Here is a 24,282-nt window from a genome sequence, read left to right on the forward strand (position 1 = left end):
CCCTCTGGGTCATCCCAGTGCACCAGCCCCGAGCACTTGTCTCATGCATCCAACCTAGACTGGTGATCTGTTTCACACTTGATAATATACATGTTTCGATGCTGTTCTTTACAGTCGAACTCTCACATCCATACATGACCACTGGAAAATCCATAGCCTTGACTAGACGGACCTTTGTTGGCAAAGTAACGTCTCTGCTTTTTAATATACTGTCTATGTTGGTCATAACTTTCCTTCCAAGGAGTAAGCATCTTTTAATTTCATGGCTGCAATCACCATCTGCAGTGATTTTGGAGCCCCCAAGAAAACAAAGTCAGCCACTCTTTCCACTGTTTTCCCATCTATTTGCCATGAAGTCATGTGACCGGATGCCATGATCTTAGTTTTCTGAATGTTGAGTTTTAAGCCAACTTTTTCACTCTCCTCTTTCACTTTCCTCAAGAGGCTCTTTAGTACTTCTTCACTTTCTGCCATAAGGCTGGTGTCATCTGCATATCTGAGGTTATTGATATTTCTCCCGGCAATCTTGATTCCAGCTTGTGCTTCATCCAGCCCAGCGTTTCTCATGATGTACTCTGCATAGAGGTTAAATAAGCAGGGTGACAAGATACCTTTACTTTCTCCTTTACTACATGCTAAATAAAAGTGTATGGAACTTAGAAACTTGAAATGTATGGGAGAATTGAAGTTTTGATATTATCTCTGACATTGTCTGAAATGATCCAAGAATTTGGTAGTTCTTTTTCATATCAGTGTTAAAATATTACTTATCATATTTTTTAATACATAGCTTTCGCCAACTGATTTCTGAATATAAAGAAAAGAGACCTGAAACTTCTCCTGAAAAGAGCAACCCAGGTACGTCATCTGATACCGAATTACTTTTGGTGATTCTACCATAGAAAAAGTAGGAGTGAAGAAGTTTCAATAATGAGAGAACTGTGAAAAATTAGCATAAATTGCATGTGTATTTTATTTTTTAAATTAATTTCTTAATACTCTAGTATTCAGAAGTGATTAAGAAGTTAATTGTAGGTGATTTAACATCAAAGACAGTATTTTTGAAAAGAAATCCATCTATTTAATATGGCCCCTAAAGTCCTATATTAGATCTTTGTGTAAATCAGAAAAAAAAAAAATTAAGTGAGTATGATGTATATTTCATCTATAGTCATATTATAGCAGATTGGACTTCTTATGAAAGTGAACTTTCATTTATAGAAATGGTTTGCATTTAGTGAATGAATAGTTAGTAGTTACTGTGTAGTGATTAGTCTCACTAAAATAGTTACCATCACTAAAACTGGGAACCTGAATAATCCCGTCCTGGTAGGATAAGAAATGATAAACAATAAGAACTGCAAAGCTGAGCCAGTGTGCAGCATAGTAGTGAGAGATTATTTCTGAAAGATACTTACCAATAGTACCGAAGGCAGAAAAGCAATGCCTGGTTGAGAACCAGTTATTTTGCCTATTTTTATACCAAGCCGGTATAGCTTACCAACTTCATTCCTTACAGATCCAAAGAGAGTGAGATAGATTGACTTCGTTAGGACCAGATGTTTTCTTTTGTGTGTTGGCCAATTGTCATGACAGTATAGTTTTGTAAGAACAAGATGCTCTCTTGCCATCAGTTAAAAAATTATCATAATAGATCTCCAAATAGATGGACTTGGGACTCTGCAGGTTCTAATAAAAAGCACAGAAATACTTTGCATTAACAAAAACAGCATTAGGTCCACTGGATGTGGCATCTAGCACATTGTACAGGGTATCCGAGGATACCTTTGACTGAGTAGACCTCTATCTAATCAAATGGGGCTTCCCAGGTGGCTCAGTAGTAAAGAATCCACCTGCCAATGCAGGAGATATGGTTTGATCCCTGTGTCGGGAAGATCCCCTGGAGAAGGAAATGGCAACACACTCCAGTACGCTTGCCTGGGAAATCCCATGGACAGAAGGGCCTGCTGAGCTGTAGTCCATGGGGTCACAAGAGTCAGACACGACTTGGTGACTGAACAACAAAAACACCTATCAAAGAACTGTAGGTTGGTTTAATACACTAGTCAGAGGAGATACAGAGATGAGAGTGTCTTGGTCTTCAGTACGCTCAGAATAGCATAGTGTTTTCTCTGGTTAATTTCTGTATTTTTCTTTTTTTTTTTTTTTTAATTTCTGTATTTTTCTAAACAAAAATTTCAAAGAAAACATGCTTATTTATTTGCTCGTTTGTTCACTGAACAGATAACTTTCAGGTGTCTTTTGTGTCCTAAGCATTGTTCTGATGTCACAGAGTGAAAACAGTTAAAATTCACTGCCCCTGCTCTCCAGGCTGAAGCTTGCAGTGCTCCTCTCCCCGTGGAGTCACTGCATGTGAGTCATCCCTCCAGCATCAGATCATGACGACCCCTGGGAAACGTTGTTTAGCAGAAGGCAGAGTCCGTGTCTCCCTCCATCCTTCCCGCCTTCCCCTGGTTCATCAGCTTAGGATGTGATGACGTATGCCTTCCAAGCTGAAAAAGCATGATTTCTATAAACATTTGCCATATAATGGGAAGGATTGATATAATGATAGCCCTCACTAGTACCCAGCACTCTTTGGACCATCCTGCTCTATGTGGTCCAGATACTCTTGAGCAATGGAAGGAGACAGTCTCAAGAGATTCTTTTTAGACATATTAGTGTCTGTGTATGTGTGTGTGTGTGTATATATGGAACTTTTTTAAAACGTTCAGCTTCTGTGTAACCTACTGCAATCTCACCACTACAAGTCTACAAGAATAGTCCCCACTCTCAGCACCGAGTTGATCCCCTTTACCCGTTTGCCCTCCCCCACCTCCCTTTCAAGAGATTATCCTTTCTAAGCCTGGAATGACTACTTCTGTCATACTTCTCTTGCCTTTGGAAAGAGGGCCAGGAAGAGAAGACTTTGTTTCCTATGCTTTACCACACTCTGAAGTTCCGTGCCTGTGGACCAAGCTTCCCTGTGATAGGGTGTTTTCAGTCTGAACTGAAGAGCCAGAGGAGTTGTCCTGTCCCAGCAAGACACCTATAGTCTCTGTTCAGTGCTCCAGGCAATGGAAGTCCAGAAATACTGTGCTATTTAAGTGTGCTATTGTCAGCTTATAGTACTGATTCTATTAATGGTATAGTATCATTGTCTGTCAGTCTCCTGGAGTTTGGTTAGGATTATGGTCATTGTAAGCAGCAGTTCTTTCTTTGTTTTTTTGTTTTGCATTTGATGACTATAAAGGGGAGGAGTGTTTCTTAGGCATTCTTAGGTGAGCCTATGAGAATAGTACAACCACTGTTCCCTTCCTCTAGTGTGGCCTCCGGGTGTGGTTTGAAAGGAACACTTTTAGACAAAGCATCGGTCTTGAGGTTTTAATATTCTGTATTGTTCTTCTGTTGATTTAAAATGTGTCTTGATTTTTCTTTAATAGCGGATGAGAGTTCTGAAGAGGACTCTTCTAGGAGGTAGGATTTTATGGATGTTTTAAATTATATGTTTAACTAAGGGAACGTGGAATAAGAGAAACTAATGTTTGCTGAGTGTTCTACTCTGGGTTAGACACTGCATTACGTGCTTAACATTCGTGACCTCATAGAGTCACCACAGCAGCTTTGTAAAGTAGCCGTGTCCTAGTTTTACTTAATTAGGCAACTGTGGTTTCAGGAGGTTAATGAATTGACCCTGGTTCAAATGAGTTGACCTGTGATTTGACAGCTGGCCTTCCTGGCTCCCATGTCCACTCCCATGGCCCTCAGCAGAGACTGAGAAGTACCCGTGTAGCATACAAGTTAAAGATATAAATTAGTCCTTTGACTTGTGTACATTTTAAGTTTCGACATTGTGGGGAAACTCCCCGTACTCCCTCTTCCAGTAAAGGAGAGAAGTGGTGCCATCTCAATAAGTAGTATCCCTGCTGATGGACCAAGGCTCCCCTTTTGGACCAACTCAGATTCGTCGCTGAGCCTTGAACAGACAATGGAGAAGGCAAAGCCTATTCTTCCGCTTTGTTTTAAGTCATCAGGTTTATTCCAGTTTGGGCAAGCAAGAATTATTTCAGTCCAACAATTGGATTTTCAGTTCAGCTGTTAGAACTTTTGGTGAAAACAAATATTTTTAGGCTCTGCCGATATATTGGATGTCACTCTCTGCTATGGAAACTAAGAATGAGTGTTAACTAGATATTTCATAGATTGGGAGACAAGGAAGCAGCAATCGGTAATGAAAAACTTTTTTGGAGACTTCCCTGGGGGTGCAGTGGTTAAGATGGTTACTAAGACATCTTCCAGTGTAGGCAGTGTGGGTTCAATACTCAGTCAGGGAAGCTAAGATCTCACATGCCTCAGGGTCAGACAGCCAAAACATATAATAGAAGCACCATTGGCACTAATTCAATAAAGACTTTAAAAGTGGTCCACATCAAAAAATCTTTAAAAAATTTTTTAAAAAAGGCTGTTTTAAAACAGGCCAAATTTTATTCATGTCAAGAAAGTTTATTTACTATATAGAGAGACTTTCACTTTTTTTTTTTTTTTTTCCTTTTGTTCAAGGAAATGAGCTCACTCATTTTTATTGTATGTTTCTGCTTTAAAGGTTTCCCAGCGAACCTGGCGTTGATGTAGGGCCTCCATCAAACAATGAAGTCTTAGATTTTAAAACCAAGGTAAAGTGTTCTGTTGTGAAATTTGTTTTCATGCTCTGAATTTAGTTTCATGTAGTATTTACTCTTATGATTAGACACTGCAAGTGGCAAATAGATTCAAGAGATCAGATCTGATAAACAGAGTTCCTGAAGAACTATGGATGGAGATTCATGACATTGTACAGGAAGCAGTGATCAAGACCATCCTGGAGGGAAAGAAATGTAAAATGGCAAAATGGTTGTCTGAGGAGGCCTTCCAAATAACTGAGAAAAGAAGAGAAGCAAAAGGCAAAGGAGAAAAGGAAAGATACACCCATTTGAATGCAGAGTTCCCAAGAATAGCAAGGAGAGATAAGAAAGCCTTTCTCAGGGATGAATGCAAAGAAATAGAGGAAACAATGGAATGGGAATTTTCTCTTCAAGAAAATTAAAGATACCATGGGAATGTATCATGCAAAGGTGGGCACCATAAAGGACGAAATGGTATGGACCTAACAGAAGCGGAATACATTAAGATGAACTCTACAAAACAGATCTTCATGACCCAGATAACCAGGATGGTGTGATCACTCACCTAGAGCCAAACATTCTGGAATGCAAAGTCAAGTGGGCCTTACGAAGCATCACTACGAACAAAGCTAGTGGAGGTGATGGAATTGCAGTTGAGCTATTTGAAATCCTAAAAGATGATGCTCTGAAAGTGCTGTACTCAATATGCCAGGAAATCTGAAAATTCAGCAGTGGCCACGGGACTGGAAAAGTTCCGTTTTCTTCCAATCCCAAAGGAAGGCAATGCCAAAGAATGTTCAAACTACCACATAATTGCACTCATCTCACACACTAGGAAAGTAATGCTCAAAATTCTCCAAGCCAGGCTTCAAGATGACATGAACCATGAACTTCATATCTTCAAGCTGGATTTAGAAAAGGCAGAGGAACCAGAGATCAAATTGTCAACATCCTCTGGATCATAGAAAAAGCAAGTGAGTTCCAGAAATGCATCTACTTATCCTTTATTGAGTGTGCCAAACCATTTGACTCTGTGCATCACAACAAAGTGTAGAAAATTCTTCAAGTGATGGGAATACCAGACCACCTGACCTGCCTCCTCAGAAATCTTTATACAGGACAAGAAGCAACAGTTAGAACTGGATATGGAACTATAGACTGGTTCCAGATCGGGAAAGGAGTACATCAAGGATGTAAATTGCCACCCTGCTTATTTAACTTACATGCAGAGTACACCATACGAAATGCTGGGCTGGATGAAGCACAAGCTGGAATCAAGATAGCCAAAAGAAATATCAATAACCTCAGATACGCAGATGACAGCACCATGATGGCAGATATTAAAGACCTAAAGAGCCTCTTGATGAAAGTGAAAGAGGAGAGTGAAAAAGTTGACTTACAGCTCAACATTCAGAAAGCTGAAACTCCAATACTTTGGCCATCCAATGTGAAGAACCGACTCTTTGGAAAATACCAATTCTGGGAAAGTTTGAAGGCGGGAGGAGAAGGGGACGGCAGAGGACGAGATGGTTGGATGGCAGCACCGACTCAATGGACATGAGTTTGTCAAACCTCTGGGAATTGGTGAAGGACAGGGAAGCCTGGTGTGCTGCTGTCCATGGGATCGCAAAGAGTCGCATACAGCTGAGCAACTGACCTGAACTGATGTTGATATTTTCATAAAATTTGAAGAACAGTGTAGATGCATATAATTAGATTAATAAAACCATATGAAAAAGAGGCTTTACTCATAGTATATCCTTAAGAATACTGATACATTACTGATCTATTGTATATAAATTCTAAATATATGTGTTTCTCCACATACCTTCTTATACTTATTTTTTTCCCCCATGAAGTTTGTTCTTGACTAAGAATGTCTCACCTTTTCCTTTCTTCTTTCTCCTCTACGTTTTTAATTTCTTTTTTTAAATATTTACTATTAAGTTAATTTTTCCTCACAGAGCAAATTTCTTCAGTGTCTGTTCCTTCAGTCCATCTCTCTCTTCCCCTATTGTGCGCGTGTTTGCTTATGGCTGTCTATTTAGAGTATTTGTGGCTTTCATTCATGATCATTGCCCTACAGGTTTAACCTTGCTTTTTCCCTGTTTCACAGAAGCAGCTGATTTTTCCCCCCTGTTTTATATCTCTAGCTGTTTGACAAACAGAATAGAAGTAGCTTATCCTGTTTGCAGTTCTAGCGCATCTAAATAAGGTTCTGCTAAAACCTAAACTTTCATATTTCCCTTCCCAAGTGATAATTCATGTATATATTAATCATGGAAGCAGATTTCAAAATATAGCAATTAATTTAAATGTCTTAGTTTTTCAATAGTGCTCTGAACTCCTGGGGATAAATTATTACTCTCGAACATTCTGGTAGAGAAAGTGATCTAGTGGGTGTCATCGTATTTGTATAGCTGTCAATTAGGGGTGAGGAGAGGAATATCCGGGGCTTCTGATGTCATCTGTCATAATCCTTTCCCCATGAGCAGGTCAGACAGTGGCAGAACTGGGATTTGAATCCACATCTGAATGACTCCAGAGCCTGTGCTCTTTGTGTTAGATCATAGAGGAATGGAGGATGTTATAAATTTATTCAGGTTGATACTTGTTATAGTCTTCAAGCTCTTATTTTCTTCTCCAGCATGTCGTGAAACCAAAGTTGACAAAGCTCATGAAGCCTTCTCAGCAATCCAACAGAAACAGTAAGTTATTCGAAGACTGTCCTTCTGGTGTTATTGCCTGATTTGAAATGACACATGTTCTCATGTCCTCTCTCCTGTTTTCACTGTAGTAGAAGCAAAGTGTGGCATTTTGAGACCAGAGAGTACCACTTTCTCTGAGGACAGTAATTCTGATAGTAACATTGAAGATGTGGTTGAAACATTTCCCAAACCATCACCCTGGTTTGAGGGCATCTGTCAGCCTGCCTTCCCATCACCTGAGCCTGTTCCCAAACTTCTCAAGTCTGTAGCAGGCCTTGGTCCTACAAAGGTAAGTGGTTCTGTTTGTAACTCTTCTTTCCCTGTACTTGTTCACATACCATTCCCCTGATCCTTATGAAGACAAAAAGGATCCCACCACAGAAATAGAAGCCCTCAAAGTCACGGTACGAAATGGTGTGATAATAAGAGCCATACATGTGCATGATTCAGATTTATAAATATTGGCATACTAAGTATACCATTATGAAAGTACTAAATTACAAAGCACTTAGGAAAAACAACTAGATGAATATGAAGATGGGGAGGAGGATGAAGGGGAAGAATTCCTTTACGAAGGACAAGATGAATATAAGATGGAATGAGGGTGAAGATGAGACAGATTACTTTACACACACAACAGAAATAGTGGGGGTAAGTCAGACCAGGAACTCTATGTTATAATTCTGCGAGACATTATTTCAAATTCAACTTAAGAGAAAGTGAGGTCATGAAAAAACAATGCTCATACTCTTTTGAATGGCATATAGCTGATTTTTATGAAGAACTGAAAGAAAATGTGTTCCTTATTGTTTTTGGTGGTTGTTTTCGACGGTGGTGATGGTTCTTGCTTTTTCCTTCAATTGAAGTGTAGTCAGTTTAAAATGCCGTGTAAGTTTCAGGTGTACAGTAACGTGGTTTGTTTATACTTGTTTATGTATATATGTTTTTTGAATATAGTTCCCTCTGGAAGTCCATTTAAATTTGAAGTGATTTCTCTTTAAAAAAAAAAAAAATCTCACTTTGAAATTAATGAAGCAATGTCTTCTATTTAACCTAGCAAAACTTTCGTTTAGTGGCAATTCAGGATGAGCCCTGTTTTAGGCCTTGGGAGATGTATTATGAATTAAGACTTTTTCGCCCTTCTGTTGCTTGTGGTTTCTAACTTCAGTTCAGTCGCTCATTCGTGTCTGACACCAAATACTTAAATGTACTCACCTAATTTATCTTAAAGTGTTTGCTATAACCTTGATGGGTGTTTTAGATCTTTCTGAAAATAAAGAGGAAATAAATAAGCATTCTATCTATCCTCTTTACTAAGATTATAATTTATAATTTTATAAATGAGATTCTTAATCTCTTTTCATTAAATGAGAACATTTTCAGCTGCAACAATCTGAAAGAAAAACTGGAGAACTAACTATATTTTTTCCTCTGGAGAAATTCTGATTTCTTTTTTCTGAATGTCAGCAAATAATTACATACATTAAGTGAATGAAATCACGACGTATGCTTTTTTCTTGTATAGACTGCTTGTTATTATAAAATCATAAGGAAAGAAAAAAATACCACCAGAGTTTATAAAATTATCTATGGAGGATATTTTTTGTTTTAAAAATATCTCTAGCAACATGTACATTCCTTGCTGTTTTTATTTATTTATCTTTTATTTTAATTGGAGGCTAATTACTTTATAATATTGTAGTGGTTTTGCCATTCGTTGACATGAATCAGCCGTGGATGTACAGTGCGTTCCCCATCCTGATCCCCCCTCCCACCTCCCTCCCCATCCCATCCCTCAGGGTCATCCCAGTGCACCAGCCCTGAGCACCCTGTCTCATGCATCAAACCTGGACGGGCAGTCTGTTTCGCATATGATAATATATATGTTTCAATGCTGTTCTCTCAAATCGTCCCACCCTCGCCTTCTCCCATAGAGTCCAAAAGACTGTTCTATACATCTGTGTCTCTTTTTCTGTCTCACATATAGGGTCATCATTACCATCTTTCTAAATTCCCTATATATGTGTTAATATACTGAGTTGGTGTTTTTTTCTTTCTGACTTACTTCACTCTGTATAACAGGCTCCAGTTTCATCCACCACATTAGAACTGATTCAAATGCATTCTTTTTAATGGCTGTGTAATATTCCATTGTGTATATATACCACAGCTTTCTTATCCATTCGTCTGCTGATAGACATCTAGGTTGCTTCCACGTCCTGGCTGTTGTAAACAATGCTGCGATGAACACTGGGGTACACGTGTCTCTTTCACTTCTGGTTTCCTCAGTGTGTATGCCCAGGAGTGGGATTGCTGGGTCATATGGCAGTTCTATTTCCATATTTTTAAGGAATCTCCACACTGTTCTCCATAGTGGCCGTACTAGTTTGCATTCCCACCAACAGTGTGAGAAAGTTCCCTTTTCTCCACACTCTCTCCAGCATTTACTGTTTGTAGCCATTCTGACTGGAGTAAGATGGTACCTCATTGTGGTTTTGATTTGTGTTTCTCTGATAATGAGTGACGTTGAGCATCTTTCCACGTGTTTGTTAGCCATCTGTATGTCTTCTTTGGAGAAATGTCTGTTTATTTCTTTGGCCCATTTTCTGATTGGGTCGTTTATTTTTTTGGAATTCAGCTGCAAGAGCTGCTTGTGTATTTTTGAGATTAATTCTTTGTCCGTTGCTTCATTCGCTGTCATTTTCTCCCATTCTGAAGCCTGTCTTTTCACCTTGCTTATAGTTTCCTCTGTTGTGCAGAAGGTTTTAAGTTTAATTAGGTCTCATTTGTTTATTTTTGCTTTTATTTTCTTTACTCTGGGAGGTGGGGCATAGAGGATCCTGCCATGATTTATGTCAGAGAGTGTTTTGCCTATGTTTTCCTCTAGGAGTTTTATAGTTTCTGGTCTTACGTTTCGATGTTGAAGCCATTTTGAGTTTATTTATGTGCATGGTGTTAGAAAGTGTTGTAGTTTCATTCTTTTACAAGTGATTGACCAGTTTTCCCAGCACCACTTGTTAAAGAGATTGTCTTTTCTCCATTGTGTATTCTTGCCTCCTTTGTCATCGATAAGGTGTCCATAGGTACATGGATTTATCTCTGGGCTTTCTATTTTGTTCCATTGATCTATTCTGTCTTTGTGCCAGTACCATACTGTCTTGATGACTGTAGCTTTGCAGTCAGTATAGCCTGAAGTCAGGCAGGTTGACTCTTCCAGTTCCATTCTTCTTTCTCAAGATTGCTTTGGCTATTCGAGGTTTCTTGTATTTGCATACAAACCGTGATATTACTTGTTCTAGTTCTGTGAAAAATACCATTGGTAGCTTGATAGGGATTGCATTGAATCTTTAGGGTTAAATAAGTAGGGTGATAATATACAGACTTGATGTACTCCTTTCCCTATTTGGAACCAGTCTGTTGTTCCATGTCCATTTCTAACTGTTGCTTCCTGACCTGCATACAGGTTTCTCAAGAGGCAGGTCAGGTGGTCTGGTATGCCCATCTCCTTCAGAATTTTGCACAGTTTATTGTGATCCACACAGTCAAAGGCTTTGGCATAGTCAATAAAGCAGAAATAGATGTTTTTCAGGAACTGTCTTGCTTTTTCGATGATCCAGTGGATGTTGGCAATTTGATCTCTGGTTCCTCTGCCTTCTCTAAAACCAGCTTGAACATCTGGAAGTTCTCGGTTCACGTATTGCTGAAGGCTGGCTTGGAGAATTTTGAGCATTACTTTACTAGCGTGTGAGGTGAGTGCAACTGCGTGGTCGTTTGAGCACTCTTTGGGATTGCCTTTCGTAGAGATTGGAATGAAAACTGACATTTTCCAGTCCTGTGGCCACTCCTGAGTCTTCCAAATTTGCTGGCATATTGGGTGCAGCACTTTCACAGCATCATCTTTCAGGATTTGAAATAGCTCAACTGGAATTCCATCGCATCCGCTAGCTTTGTTCATAGTGATGCTTTCTAAGGCCCACTTGACTTCACATTCCAGGATGTCTGGCTCTAGGTCAGTGATCACACCATTGTGATTATCTGGTTCGTGAAGATCTTTTCTGTACATTCCTTCTGTGTATTCTTGCCACCTCTTCTGAATATCTTCTGCCTCTGTTAGGTCCATGCCATTTCTGTCCTTTATCGAACCCATCTTTGCCTGAAATGTTCCCTTGATATCTCTAATTTTCTTGAAGAGACCTCTAGTGTTTCCCATTCTGTTGTTTTCCCCCATTTCTTTGCACTGATCACTGAGGAAGGCTTTCTCATCTCTTCTGGCTATTCTTTGGAACTCTGCATCAAATGGGAATATCTTTTCCTTTTCTCCTTTGCTTTTTGCTTGTCTTCTTTTCACAGCTATTTGTAAGGCCTCCTCAGATAACCATATTGCCTTTTTGCATTTCATTTCCATGGGGATGGTTACTGAGAAACCACAGGGTTGAGATTGTTTTAGAAACTGGAGGTTAAGCTCTCCACTCGCCTAAGGCTACAGATCCTTCTGCCTTGAGGGACCATTGGTGAGTGAATAGGTCTAGAAGAGACGGGGCATGGGGAGGGAAGATTGTGCCTAGTTTTACCTCAAGTTACCTCTGGCCTTCAATCTGGCAGGTGGCTGAGGGTCGTGGACCCCTTCCCTCTGTGCCCTTCAGCCCTCCAGTCCACCTGCGCCGTGAACAGCTCAGAGCTGGCTCCAGCTTTCCCAGCTGGGTTCTCCCTCACAGTAGAGTCCTCAAGGTCTGGTGTTCACTGGTGTCCTCTAGAGGTACAGGAATGCTCCCCGTGGAATTTTTTTCCAGCAGTTGGTAGAAACCAAACACCCTTGAAGTCGATTGTCCTTCATTCTGCAGAGTTCTCGAGTGGCATCTCAGAACAAAGGAATTCACTCCCCCAGCCAATGTCCCTCTCAGGAACGGACCGGGTCCCATCCCCGAGATCCTAGCAGCAGATCCCCCACAACGAAAACCTCTCGGGGAGAGCTCAGGAACGCACTGTGTGTAGTTCAGATCCATTTGTCTACATCAGTGAGGTAGGGACACACAGTGGCCTCATCCAAGGAGAGGCCTTTAATATTTTCCATAGGAATTGATCTCTCAGATCTTTCGCGACTGTCTCGAAGGAGCTGGGACCCTGATTGTGGTCTAGGCCAGGCAGACCACGTGTGCTCCCCCGTCGACTGCCCTACCCGACAAAGTCCCTCTGCTCTGCGGGGAGCACGTCTGTCCCTCCATGCCCGCATCAACACCAGTGTCTCAGTCAGAGTCCGCTCCTGGCTCCACTCTCATTTCTGCAACCAGTGCCCTGTCAACGGCCTTTTCACATCATTTACAGCTTTTCAGTTCGTAAAAGCTGCAACATCAGTTGTAAAAACACTTTTCAACACTTTAACAAGGTCTTTTTTTAGAATCAACTTAAAGAAGTCCCCTCCCAACAAGGGAATGAAACTCAAAAACTCCTGCTACTTGCAGATATTCTGGTATTTGGTAGTGATTTCCCTCCCTTGATAGATCATTAGGTTAGTTTATCACCTCCACTGAAGGTAAGGAGGAAAACTATAGGCAGTCCAAAGACCATACTTTGGAAGTCATTCTTGTACTTGTGAGAAAATGAACCCTCTCCTCTGTGTAGTGTCCTGTTTCAGTACAAGGAACTTTTGAAAACAGTGATAGATATGCCATAGTATACATTTAGTGATATAATTATGTTTTTCATTGTATTTCCCCCATCTTACTATTTTAAACAGTATGAAGAGAGAATGAAAGTTATTGCTGCAGAAAGGAATCTCATGATTCTCTAAGAAGACCTCTCTAAATTTTACCTTATTTACCATTAGTGTATATACCATGAATGAAATAGGTGGATTATTTTGTACTGATATGTTTGTACTAGAGAAGTAACTGTGGTTTGATGTAAGAGGCCTAATAGAGTCAGAAGACCTGGTGAAAAGCCAGCAGCTTACTTATATAGTTTTAACTTCTTCCTTTCCAGAATTATTATAGCTAATGTGTTAATTGATGTTTGTCGAAGTGCTTAGTACAGTTGTCAATAGGTAGAAGTCTGTAATTGCCTATTAAAATGTTAGAAATGTGGCATTAGTCTCAAGAAAACAATTTCTGTACAAAATATAATCCATTTAAATATGTAGAGAGCTAAGGCTCTTGCTGTGAAGTAACTGCATCGGAGGTAGCAGATGCAGTGTTTTTAAAGGCAGCAAGTGGTGGTGTTTATTGAATCACAGTTGATTTACAATGTTGCGTTAGTTTCAGGTATATGGCACAGTGATTGAGACCTATATGTATATGTGTGTGTATATTATGTAAATAGGGGTTCCCTGCTGGCTCAGACAATAAAGAATCCACGTGCAAAGCAGGAGACCTGGGTTGGATCCTTAGGTTGGGAAGACCCCCTGGAGAAAGAAATGGCTGCCATCTCCAGTATTCTTGGCTGGGGAATTCCATGGACAGAGATGCCTGGCAGGCTACAGTCTGTCGGGTTGCAAAGAGTTGGACATGACTGAGTGAGTAACACACACACACACACACACACACACACACACACATTCCTTTTCAGATTCTTCTAGTAGAATATTAAGTGTAGTTCCTAATGTTGCACAGTAGATCCTTATTGGTTATTTTATATACACTTGACTATATATATAATGGTATATGTTAAACCCAACCTTATTTATCCCTCCCCCTACCCTCTTTTCCCCCATGGTGACCATAAGTTTGTTTTCTATGTTTGTGGGTCTCTTTCTTTTTTTTTTTCCATTTATTTTTATTAGTTGGAGGCTAATTACTTTACAGTATTGTAGTGGTTTTTGTCATACATTGACATGAATCAGCCATGGATGAGAGTCTCTCTGTTTTGTAAAAAATTCATTTTAGATTCCACATATAAGCAGTATGATATAATATTTGTCTTCATCTGGCTTACCTCACATAGGGTGATAATGTCTAGTTCCATCTCTGTTGATGCAAATAACATTATTTAGTTCTTTTTCACGGCTTAGTAGTGTTCCATTGTATAAATATTCCACATTGGATGCAAGTTTTAAGTGTAGTCAACACTATAAATCCTTTATTTTAAGCCTTCTGGGTTTGCTGTGGTTCAGAGAAAAGCCTTTTCCGTTCTGAGCTTCTTGAAAAGTCGCTTGGGATTTCTTTTTCCTTTCATGGATTCTTTGTCTTCAATTGAGTTTTTGAACCTTTGGGAGTTTCTGCTTCTATAAAGTTTGAGGTTTGTATCAAACCTTAATTTTTCTGGCTGGAGAGCCACTTGCTGCAGTCTTTTCATTGTATAAAGATACAGGTTAGTGTTTCATTTCGGAGGAAATAATGAAATGTCAATTAAATGCTAATTTTTCTCCCTGACTCTGGGAGAAAAGTGTAAATTTGCCTTCCTTCATTATGTAGGCAGAGTGGGATTTACAGATTTCTGGCCTTTCGCCAACTGTAAAGCTCTGGGAATAGCCTCTCTGATATCCGTACCTTGTAACCTGAATTGTCTCACCGGAGTGCTTGCTAGACATTAACAGCTGTGGGAATGAATTGACTCAGAACTTTGGTTTAGCAGTAGGGTAATATTTCCATGGCGGTGACTTCACCCTTCTTCCTCTGATGGTCATGTAAGTTCTGGACCACTCTGTCCAGGAGGTGCTATGTGCATATGAACCTGTGGTCATTGTCCACTGAGTAGTACAGAGAGGAAGTAAGTTACAAATTATGTAAGTGGAGAAAAGTACTAGAGTACTAGCTGGTTAGTGGAGTCAGTGAACGGTTTTGAGGTACTGAACACGTGTTCTGGGCCTCATGCTCCCCCTTACTGCCCCTTGCAACGGTATGGAGAGGGATTTCAGGGTGACTTGTGTAGAAGACCACTTCCGTTGGCATCCCGTCTGCCTGAAGTATCAAATTGTTTTGCAGGTAAAATACAGCAACCGTAATAATGCCGATTAACAGTGATAGATATGCCATAGTATACATCTAGTGATAATTATGTTTCTCATTGTATTCCCCCATCTTACTATTTTAAACAGTATAAAGAGAATGAAAGTTACTGCAGCAGAAAACAATCTCATGATTCTCTGAGAAGAGCTCTCCGAATTTTACCTTATTTACCATTAGTGTATGTACCATGAATGAAATAGGAGGATTAGTTTGTATTGATATGTTTGTACTAGAGAAGTGACTGTGGTTTGATATAAGAGGACTAGTAGAGTCAGAAGACCTGGTGAAAAGCCTGCAGCTTACTTGCATAGTTTTAACTTCTTCCTTTCCAGAATCATTATCGCTAATGAGTTAATTGATGTTTGTAGAAGTGCTTAGTACAGTTGTCAATAGGTATAAGCCTTGCAATTGCCTTTTAAAATGTTAGAAAGGTAGCATATTCTCAAGAAAACAATTTTTGCATGAAATTTCATCTATTTAAATATGTACAGAGCTAAGGCTCTTACTTGAAGTAGCTGCGTAGGAGCTATCAGATGCAGTGTTTTAAAGGTAGCGAGTGGTGTTGTTATGGAATTGTAGTTGATTTACAATGTTGCGTTAGTTTCAGGTATATGGCACAGTGATTCAGACATATATGTATATGTGTGTGTATATTATGTACATGGGGCTTCCCTGCTGGCTCAGACTGTAAAGAATCCACCTGCAATGCAGGAGACCTGGGTTCAGTCCTCGGGTCGGGAAGATCCCCTGGAGGAGGAAATGGCAACCCACTCCAGTATTCTTGCGTGGAGAATCCCATGGACAGGGGAGCCTGGCGGGCTACAGTCTGTGGGGTCGTAAAGAGTTGGACATGACTGACTAACACACACACACACACACACATATATTCCTTGCCAGATTCTTCTTGTAGAATATTAAATGTAGTTCCTTATGTTGTACAGTAGATCCTTACTGGTTATTTTATATACACTTGTCTATATATAATGGTGTATGTTAAACCCAACCTCCTAATTTATCCCTTCCCCTACCCCCTTTCCCGTATGGTGAGTAAACTTGTTTCCTACGTCGGTGGATCTCTCTCTGTTTTGTGAATAAGTTCATTTTAGATTCCACATATAAGCGGTATGACTTGTCTTTGTCTGACTTACGTCGCTTAGTGTGATCATGCCTAGGTCCATCTTTGTTGCTGCAAATAGCATTATTTCATTCTTTTTTATGGCTTTGTAGTTTTCCACTATATAAATATACCACATCAGATGCAACTTTTAAGTGTAGTTAGATCTATAAATCTTTTATTTTAAGCTTTCTGGGTTTGTTGTAATTCAGAGAAACCCTTTCCAGTTCTGAGCTTCTTGAGAAGTTCCTTGGGGTTTCTTTTTCCTTTCATGGATTCATTGTCTTCAATTAAATTTTTGAACCTTTAGGAATTTCTGCTTGTATAAGGTCTGAAGTTTGTATCGAACCTTATTTTTTCCATTTGGAGATCCACTTGGTGCAGTCTTTTCATTGTCTAAACATACAGGTTAGTCTTTCATTTCAGAGGAAATGGTGAAATGTCATTTTATTGAGTACTAACTAAAAGTTTCTTTTGTCTCACTTAGGTTTCTGATAGTGGTAGAAAAGCAAAAGGTCTGTTGCGCAAAAGCCACATGCAGGATGAAATTGCCATGCCAAGATTAGAAATAGACACAGTGAAAAATCAGAACCAGGAGAAAGAAAAGAAATGTTTTGAGGACACTGAAATTGTAAAAGGAGAGAATGATTATCCTCAAAAGGCAATAAAATTGAACAAGGAAACATTGACAGAGACCATATTCCAGCATACTGGCCAGCTTAACGTTCCGGTAGCTGAAAATACAATGCTAAACCCTGAGCTGGAGAACGCAAAGCGAAGCAAAGAAAGACTAGAAACAGAAGTGGAATCCTACCACTCTAGACTGGCTGCTGCCATACACAATCATGATCAAGGTCAGATATCACAAAGACACCTGTCACTTGCCTCCCAGAAAGCAAAAGACAAGAGGTTACGCTTGCAGGACCCAATGAAGTTTGATATGGCTAAGCTGAAAAGTGACAATGAGATGCTTTCCCAGCAACTTTCGAAAGTGGAAAATAAATTCAATAAGCTAAAAATCAAGCTGCATCAGACGAGAGATGATCTCAGAGAAAAGACTTTGATGTTAGAACGTGTCCAGAGAGACTTACGCCAAGCAGAGTGTCAAAAGCAGGATATTGGACACATGTATCAGAACGAACAAGGCAAAGTGAAGGAATACCTTGGAAAGCAGGAATCCTTAGAGGAGAGGTTATCTCAACTCCAGAGTGAAAACATGTTGCTCCGACAGCAGCTGGATAATGCACAAAATAGAGCCGACAGTAAAGAGAAGACAGTCATTAGCATCCAAGACCAGTTTCAGCAGATCGTGAAAAATCTTCATGCTGAATATGAGAAACACGGTCTGATGCTGGAGGAAAGAAGCAAGGATTTAATCAACAAATTGAATCATTTAGAAGAGAGAATGTGTCAGTATGAAAATGAGAAAGCAGAAAGACAAGTAAGTATCCAGAAGGAGAAATAATTCTCAGACTTCCTGAAAGAAAATTCAAAGTGATTCTTAATTCTGGCTAAATGTTGAATCTAGCTGAATATAAAAAATACACAGGCTATGAATCTGTGGTCTCTAAAACAGACTAGAAGCACACCTTGTATCCAGCAAATAAAAACTAGACCCGAGAGATGTTTCACTTTGAGTAGAGACATCGTGTCGCTTATGAAATGTTAAGAGATTAAATTCTAAATTTTTAATATAGACAGGTATTAGTAATTTACTCTTTTACTATTCAGAAAATAATTTTAATCTCTATGTAACCACATGTCAGTATCATGATGAAGCAGATAAAAGAAACGCTCAAACCTAAACTGAATATTTTGAAGTTAAGCTTCAGTTACATGGATTACCTTGACAGTCAATTCCGTGTTTCCCAGATGCTATCACTTATATGTAGTACTTTGGCTTCGGTAGCTTGTCATACCTTTCTGTCATATTTGTTGGTGTAACTTTGGTTTTATTCATGTAAATTTGAATTAGCTTGGAAAACATTTCAGACTTGAATCATTTATTCTTATGACCTCTCAGCTCTTTAAAGAGTTGTCATTAAATTGAGAATTCATTGACAAGTCATTTAAATATACTTGTCATTAAATCATAATTTGGGACTCAAGTGGTGAGCTTTAACCAAGCTCTTCTTGTTTTAATCTTCCCACTGCTATTTATGCTGTTTACTTAGAATATGTTTACAAACAATTAGCTCATAATTCTCATTTTCAGTATCGGTTACTACCATTTAGATACAAGCGTGTCCACTGGAAATGAAGCGTGGCAGGACTTGAGAGCAGCAGGAATGGAGGGAGTCAGGGAGCGGGCTGTAGGGGCCGCGGCCCAGAGGCAGGTGGAGGCCAGGCTGTCGAGGCTCCCTGAGGGCCATGGGAGCAACCTCATATGCAGATTGTATTTTTCTTCTGTGTTGGAGTGTAGTTGGTTTATACTTCTGCGTTGGTGCAGTTACACACGTATCCGTTCTCTCCCAGGTCCTCTCCCAGGCAGGTGACTGCAGAGCACTGAGCAGAGCCCCTGTGCTCCGCAGGGGCGCCTGGTGGTCAGCCACGGGCAGAGGCGGGGGGCAGGGGGAGATTAGGAGTCTGGGATTAAGATAGACACACGACCAGGTACCAGACAGATAAGCCCCAAGGGAATGGCCTCATTTTACTGCTGGGATAGGAATCTGTTGGAAAGATCTGAGCACTGAATTGAATATGTGAAGATCTCTGATGTTAATCGAAGCCTCTAATAAAGAAAGAGGAAAAATGTGTCCACAGGGTGGAATTTTCCACTGCTTGTCCCACCTACACACCTGTTTCATTCTGGACGTGAGGTGGTGGAGCTCTGCAGATTTATCGGGAGGGGCAGGGCATGGACAGTGGGGCTGCCTCCTTCGTCTGAGGAACTTAATATCAGGAAGGCCGGTGGGGGGCCCTTCTGGGTCTGCAACCACATTCAGGGAGGAGGGAAAGAAGGTGAGTTGCTGTGTGTGGTGATAGTTTTCAAAATCCATATGTTGGCGTTATGTATTATTAACACAACGTCATAGTAAAGTGATTTGATAAACTCAGTGACAGAGCATCTTATTAGGCAGTTGTCAGACAACTTCGGCAAGAACTGGCTGAGAGCCTCAAAAAGCAGTCTGCGTCGGAGCTGTCCCTGGAGGTCATGTCACGTTATCATGCCAAGTTAGAAGTTGAGGCACGGGATTTAAAGAACTTACATCAACTCACAAGTCAGGTATGTGTGAAATTGAATGTGTCGACAGTGAATACATAGGATAAAGTGTTTTAGGACGCTCTTTTTCATGGACAGGTCTTTTTTATTTTCATTACTAGTAATTTACTATAATTTTTTTAATCTTTAAGTGCACTCATTTCTTAAACTCTGACTTTCATTCTGCCATTTGCATTGTATATATTGTTTTCATATATTATATACCCTTAGGAAAGTGGAGAATTGTGCATCATTCTTCACACAACTTGAGAGACTTATTTTTCTTTTTTTTGGAGTTATTTCTTTCCTTTTTATTTTTTTAATTTTTATTGGTTGGAGGCTAATTACTTTACAATATTGTAGTGGTTTTTGCCACGCATTGACATGAATCAGCCATGGATTTACATGTATTCCCCATCCTGAACCCCCCTCCCACCTCCCTCCCCATCCCATCCCTCAGGGTCATCCCAGTGCGTCAGCCCCGAGCACTTGTCTCATGCATCTAGCCTGGACTGGCGATCTGTTTCACATTTGATAATGTACATGTGTCGATGCTGTTCTCTCAGATCATCCCACCCTCGCCTTCTCCCATAGAGTCCAAAAGTCTGTTCTATACATCTGTGGAGACACTTTTTTTTCGATTGAACAATATTTTATTTCGTGATCCCTGTATTACCATGACAAGGCAAGCCAGATAAAATCAGAGGATAATTTTTAATGGAATGTTCCAAAAAATTATCATTTCTCATCTTCACTTTTCTGAATGGCTGTACAGTTCTGTGTATATTTATTTTGTGCATTTCAGAATAATGTGCAGAAAGTGTATTATACAAACCAGTTGAAGTTAGGCACTGCCTTCTCTTCATTTTTGATACATTGTAAAAGCATGGGGTACTCAGACGGAGTATAATACCTACATCAAAAATAGAGAATTCAGAAGATTATCTAGATGGTGCCTTTGGATTTTTAAAAAGCTATTGAAATATAATTCATGTATCATATAATTCACCCATTGCAAGTGTGTAGTTCAGTATCTCTTAGTCTAGAGAGGTGTCACCTGTGACCACAGTCAATTTTAGAGCATTTCTACAACCCCAAAAGAAACCCTGCATCCCTTAGCTCCCTCCTATGACCCCCCATCTCCCTCAGACCCAGGCAACCCCCAGTCTAATATCTGTCTCTGTAGACATGCCTGTTCTGGGTATTTTATATAAATGGAATCATGCAGTATGCTCCTTTGGGATTAGCTTTTCTCATTTGATGTCGTTTGTGGTTCATCCATGTTATAGCACGTATCAGTTCTTCCATTTCTGTTGACTGACAAACAATAAACAGGACGTGGCTGTATTTATCCATTCATAAGTTGATGGAGATTTGAGTTGTTTCCACTTTGCGACTATTAATAATGCTGCTGTGAACATTGGTTTACGCATTTCTGGATGGACATGTTTTTATTTTCCTGCGGTTGGATTTTATCCTCAGAGTTCACTGGCTGATTTCACCTTTCCTTGGCCTTTGCTCAGATTGTCCTTTCTGTCTTCACAGTTTCTTTTCCTCTTGGGTAGTCCTCCATTTATTCAGACCTGGTGCCCAGTCTCTCCTCCTCCATGGAGCTTTCCTGACTGTCCAGTTCTCACTGAGCCTTTTCTCTTCAGCCCTGTCATGTAGTCTGTGAAGAACAATCTGGCCCTTAATTTTGCATTGTTGTAATTTTTTTCATGAGGGAGAATCTTAACTGGGTATACCTTGGTCTAACAGGGAATATTTGTTGATATGCACAGCACTTGTCTTGCATAAATGGAAAACAGTTTAGCTTAACAGTTATTAGGACACAACTAAGTACTTCATCCCATGCCAGTTATTTCTTCTTGAATATGTTTGTATAATAAAACTTTTATTAAAATGTATTTTAAGCAACTCAATGTAAAATTGAAAGCGCTTAGTCTAATAGAGGCGAATTGTTCAATTAAATGCTAATTTTTCTCCCTGACTCTGGGAGAAAAGTGTAAATTTGCCTTCCTTCATTATGTAGGCAGAGTGGGATTTACAGATTTCTGGCCTTTCGCCAACTGTAAAGCTCTGGGAATAGCCTCTCTGATATCCGTACCTTGTAACCTGAATTGTCTCACCGGAGTGCTTGCTAGACATTAACAGCTGTGGGAATGAATTGACTCAGAACTTTGGTTTAGCAGTAGGGTAATATTTCCATGGCGGTGACTTCACCCTTCTTCCTCTGATGGTCATGTAAGTTCTGGACCACGCTGTCCAGAAGGTGCTATGTGCATATGAACCTGTGGTCATTGTCCACTGAGTAGTACAGAGAGGAAGTAAGTTACAAATTACTGTAAGTGGAGAAAAGTACTAGAGTACTAGCTGGTTAGTGGAGTCAGTGAACGGTTTTGAGGTACTGGACACGTGTTCTGGGCCTCATGCTCCCCCTTACTGCCCCTTGCAACGGTATGGAGAGGGATTTCAGGGTGACTTGTGTAGAAGACCGCTTCCGTTGGCATCCCGTCTGCCTGAAGTATCAAATTGTTTTGCAGGTAAAATACAGCAACCGTAATAACACCAATTACAAACAGCTCTTAGTATCTGCCACATCCTCTTCTAAATACATTATGTATAGTCCCCAATCTAATCTTCCCGGCATCCCACTGAGGTTGATGCTACCACTATCTCCATGTTATGGATGGAGAAACCGAGATACAGAAGGGTTAAGTAGCTTGCCCCAGGACTCACAGCTCAGAGCTGAGGGAATTGGCGCACAGCCCGTGGGTTCTGGCTCCCATGTAGTTCCTGCCTCTGACACTAGTCCCCGAAGCCTCTGGTTGTCACCAACAGCAGTGCTAGCTTTTATAATCACTGGAAGAGCCGTGGTCATTCACCTATGTGGGTACTTAAAGTGATGGCTGATGTGGAGCTTGGAATAAAAATATATGTATATATGTTCATCGTCAGGTAATTTTCTGTCTTTCCCCATCTGGCCAGTTTATAAATTTGTGTAGTTGAGACAATCTGATTTAGAGCATGAATGATTTTGTGTTTGAGTCCGAAAGGAGAGGTCAGTAACGAACAAAGGGCAGACAGTAAATATTTTCACTTTTTGGGCTGTAAGGTGTTTATTGTAACAACTCAACTCTGCTGTATGACAGGAAAGCAGCCATAAGCAATATGCAGATGGAAGAGACAGAAACTGACATTGGCAGATTCGCTAGGTTATTAGTAATTAAACAGTTGTTTTTTTTCCTTTTTCTCTTTTTAGTCTCAAGAAACACAAGATCAACATAGAGAGGCCGTGAGATGTGCTGAAAAAACACAGGATCACATCCAAAAGTATGATTTAAAGCAGCACAGAAAACAACTTAAGTATAAAGCAGATAAACAGTATAATATGAGAATTAGATCAGTAATGATAATAAAAACGTCGTTGTGAAGCTGAGTAACATTTCAGCTTTGAGCTGTTTTGAGATGCATATTTTCCCCCATTATTCCCATATTTTGCACATTATCCACAAGTGAAAAGTGAAAGTGTTAGTCACTGAGTCATGTCCAACTCTTGATGACTCCATGGACCATAGCCCACCAGGCTCTTCTGTCCATGGAATTCTCCAGGCAAGAATCCTGGAGTGGGTTGCCGTTTCCTTGTCCAGGGGATCTTCCTGACTCGGGCATCGAACCTGGGTCTCCCGCATTGTTGGCAGATTCTTTACCGTCTGAGCCACCAAGGAAGCCAATTAGCCACAAAACACAACTAGAAAAACAGTACAGTTGCCAAATCATTTACTTTTCAAAATTCTAAAAGCCTACATAATTGAACCTGCAGATGTTTGTTCAGAAACAGTGTGGTATTTTAAAACTCTGTGTGTGAAGGACTGCCGTGACAGTCCAGTGGTTAAAACTATGCCTTCCAAGGCAGAGGGTGTGGGTTTGATCCCTGGTTGGGGAACTAAGATCCCACGTGCCTCACAGCCAAAAAACCAAAACCTAAAAGAGAAGCAATATTGCAGTAAATCAATGAAGACTTTAAAAACGGTCCACATTCAAAAAAATCTTTAAACAAGAAACGCTATGTGTGAGAATCATTGTTTTAAAATCTGCATTTTAGGCTTGAAATTGAAAATGCCGAGTTACAAACTACAGTCAAAAAGCAAGCGGGCGAAATTGAACAGCTTCAGAAAAACCTCTTAAGTATAAGATTGGTAAGTCAACCTCTTAATTTCTGTCATACTGAGGAAGAATTTAATTTTTTTACTAGTAATATATAAGAATATTTTGGACAATGTGAAAAGTCTCATCGATTAAAAAGTTTATGGTATTTCCTGTTACTGCTTGCTACTAATAGCATCAGTTCAGTCGCTCAGTTGTGTCCGACTCTTTGCGACCCCATGAACTGCAGCACGCCAGGCCTCCCTGTAGACCACCAACTCCCGGAGTTTACTTAAACTCATGCCCATCGAGTCGCTGATGCCATCCAGCCATCTTATCTTCTGTCGTCCCCTTCTCCTCCTGCCCCCAATCCCTCCCACCATCAGGGTCTTTTCCAGTGAGTCAACACTTCACATGAGGTGGCCAAAGTATTGAAGTTTCAGCTTCAGCATCAGTCCTTCCAATGAATATTCAGAACTGATTTCCTTTAGGATGGACTGGTTAGGTCGCC

General features: G+C 40.1%; 1 protein-coding gene across 1 annotated transcript in view; it reads left to right on the forward strand.

The window, feature by feature from the left end:
* The window catches only part of LOC133044216 (ankyrin repeat domain-containing protein 26-like), a 48,222-nt gene that overhangs the window by 13,863 nt on the left and 10,077 nt on the right, over positions 1-24,282 (forward strand). The window contains exons 6-14 of the mRNA XM_061125641.1: positions 791-858; positions 3,444-3,477; positions 4,604-4,673; positions 7,309-7,369; positions 7,459-7,658; positions 16,911-17,864; positions 19,500-19,649; positions 22,888-22,958; positions 23,731-23,824. Coding sequence (XP_060981624.1) covers positions 791-858; positions 3,444-3,477; positions 4,604-4,673; positions 7,309-7,369; positions 7,459-7,658; positions 16,911-17,864; positions 19,500-19,649; positions 22,888-22,958; positions 23,731-23,824 — 1,702 coding nt within the window. The remainder of the gene's footprint in view (positions 1-790; positions 859-3,443; positions 3,478-4,603; positions 4,674-7,308; positions 7,370-7,458; positions 7,659-16,910; positions 17,865-19,499; positions 19,650-22,887; positions 22,959-23,730; positions 23,825-24,282) is intronic.

The sequence above is a fragment of the Dama dama genome, chromosome 23 (assembly GCF_033118175.1).
Source record: "Dama dama isolate Ldn47 chromosome 23, ASM3311817v1, whole genome shotgun sequence".
Taxonomy (NCBI): Eukaryota; Metazoa; Chordata; class Mammalia; order Artiodactyla; family Cervidae; genus Dama; species Dama dama.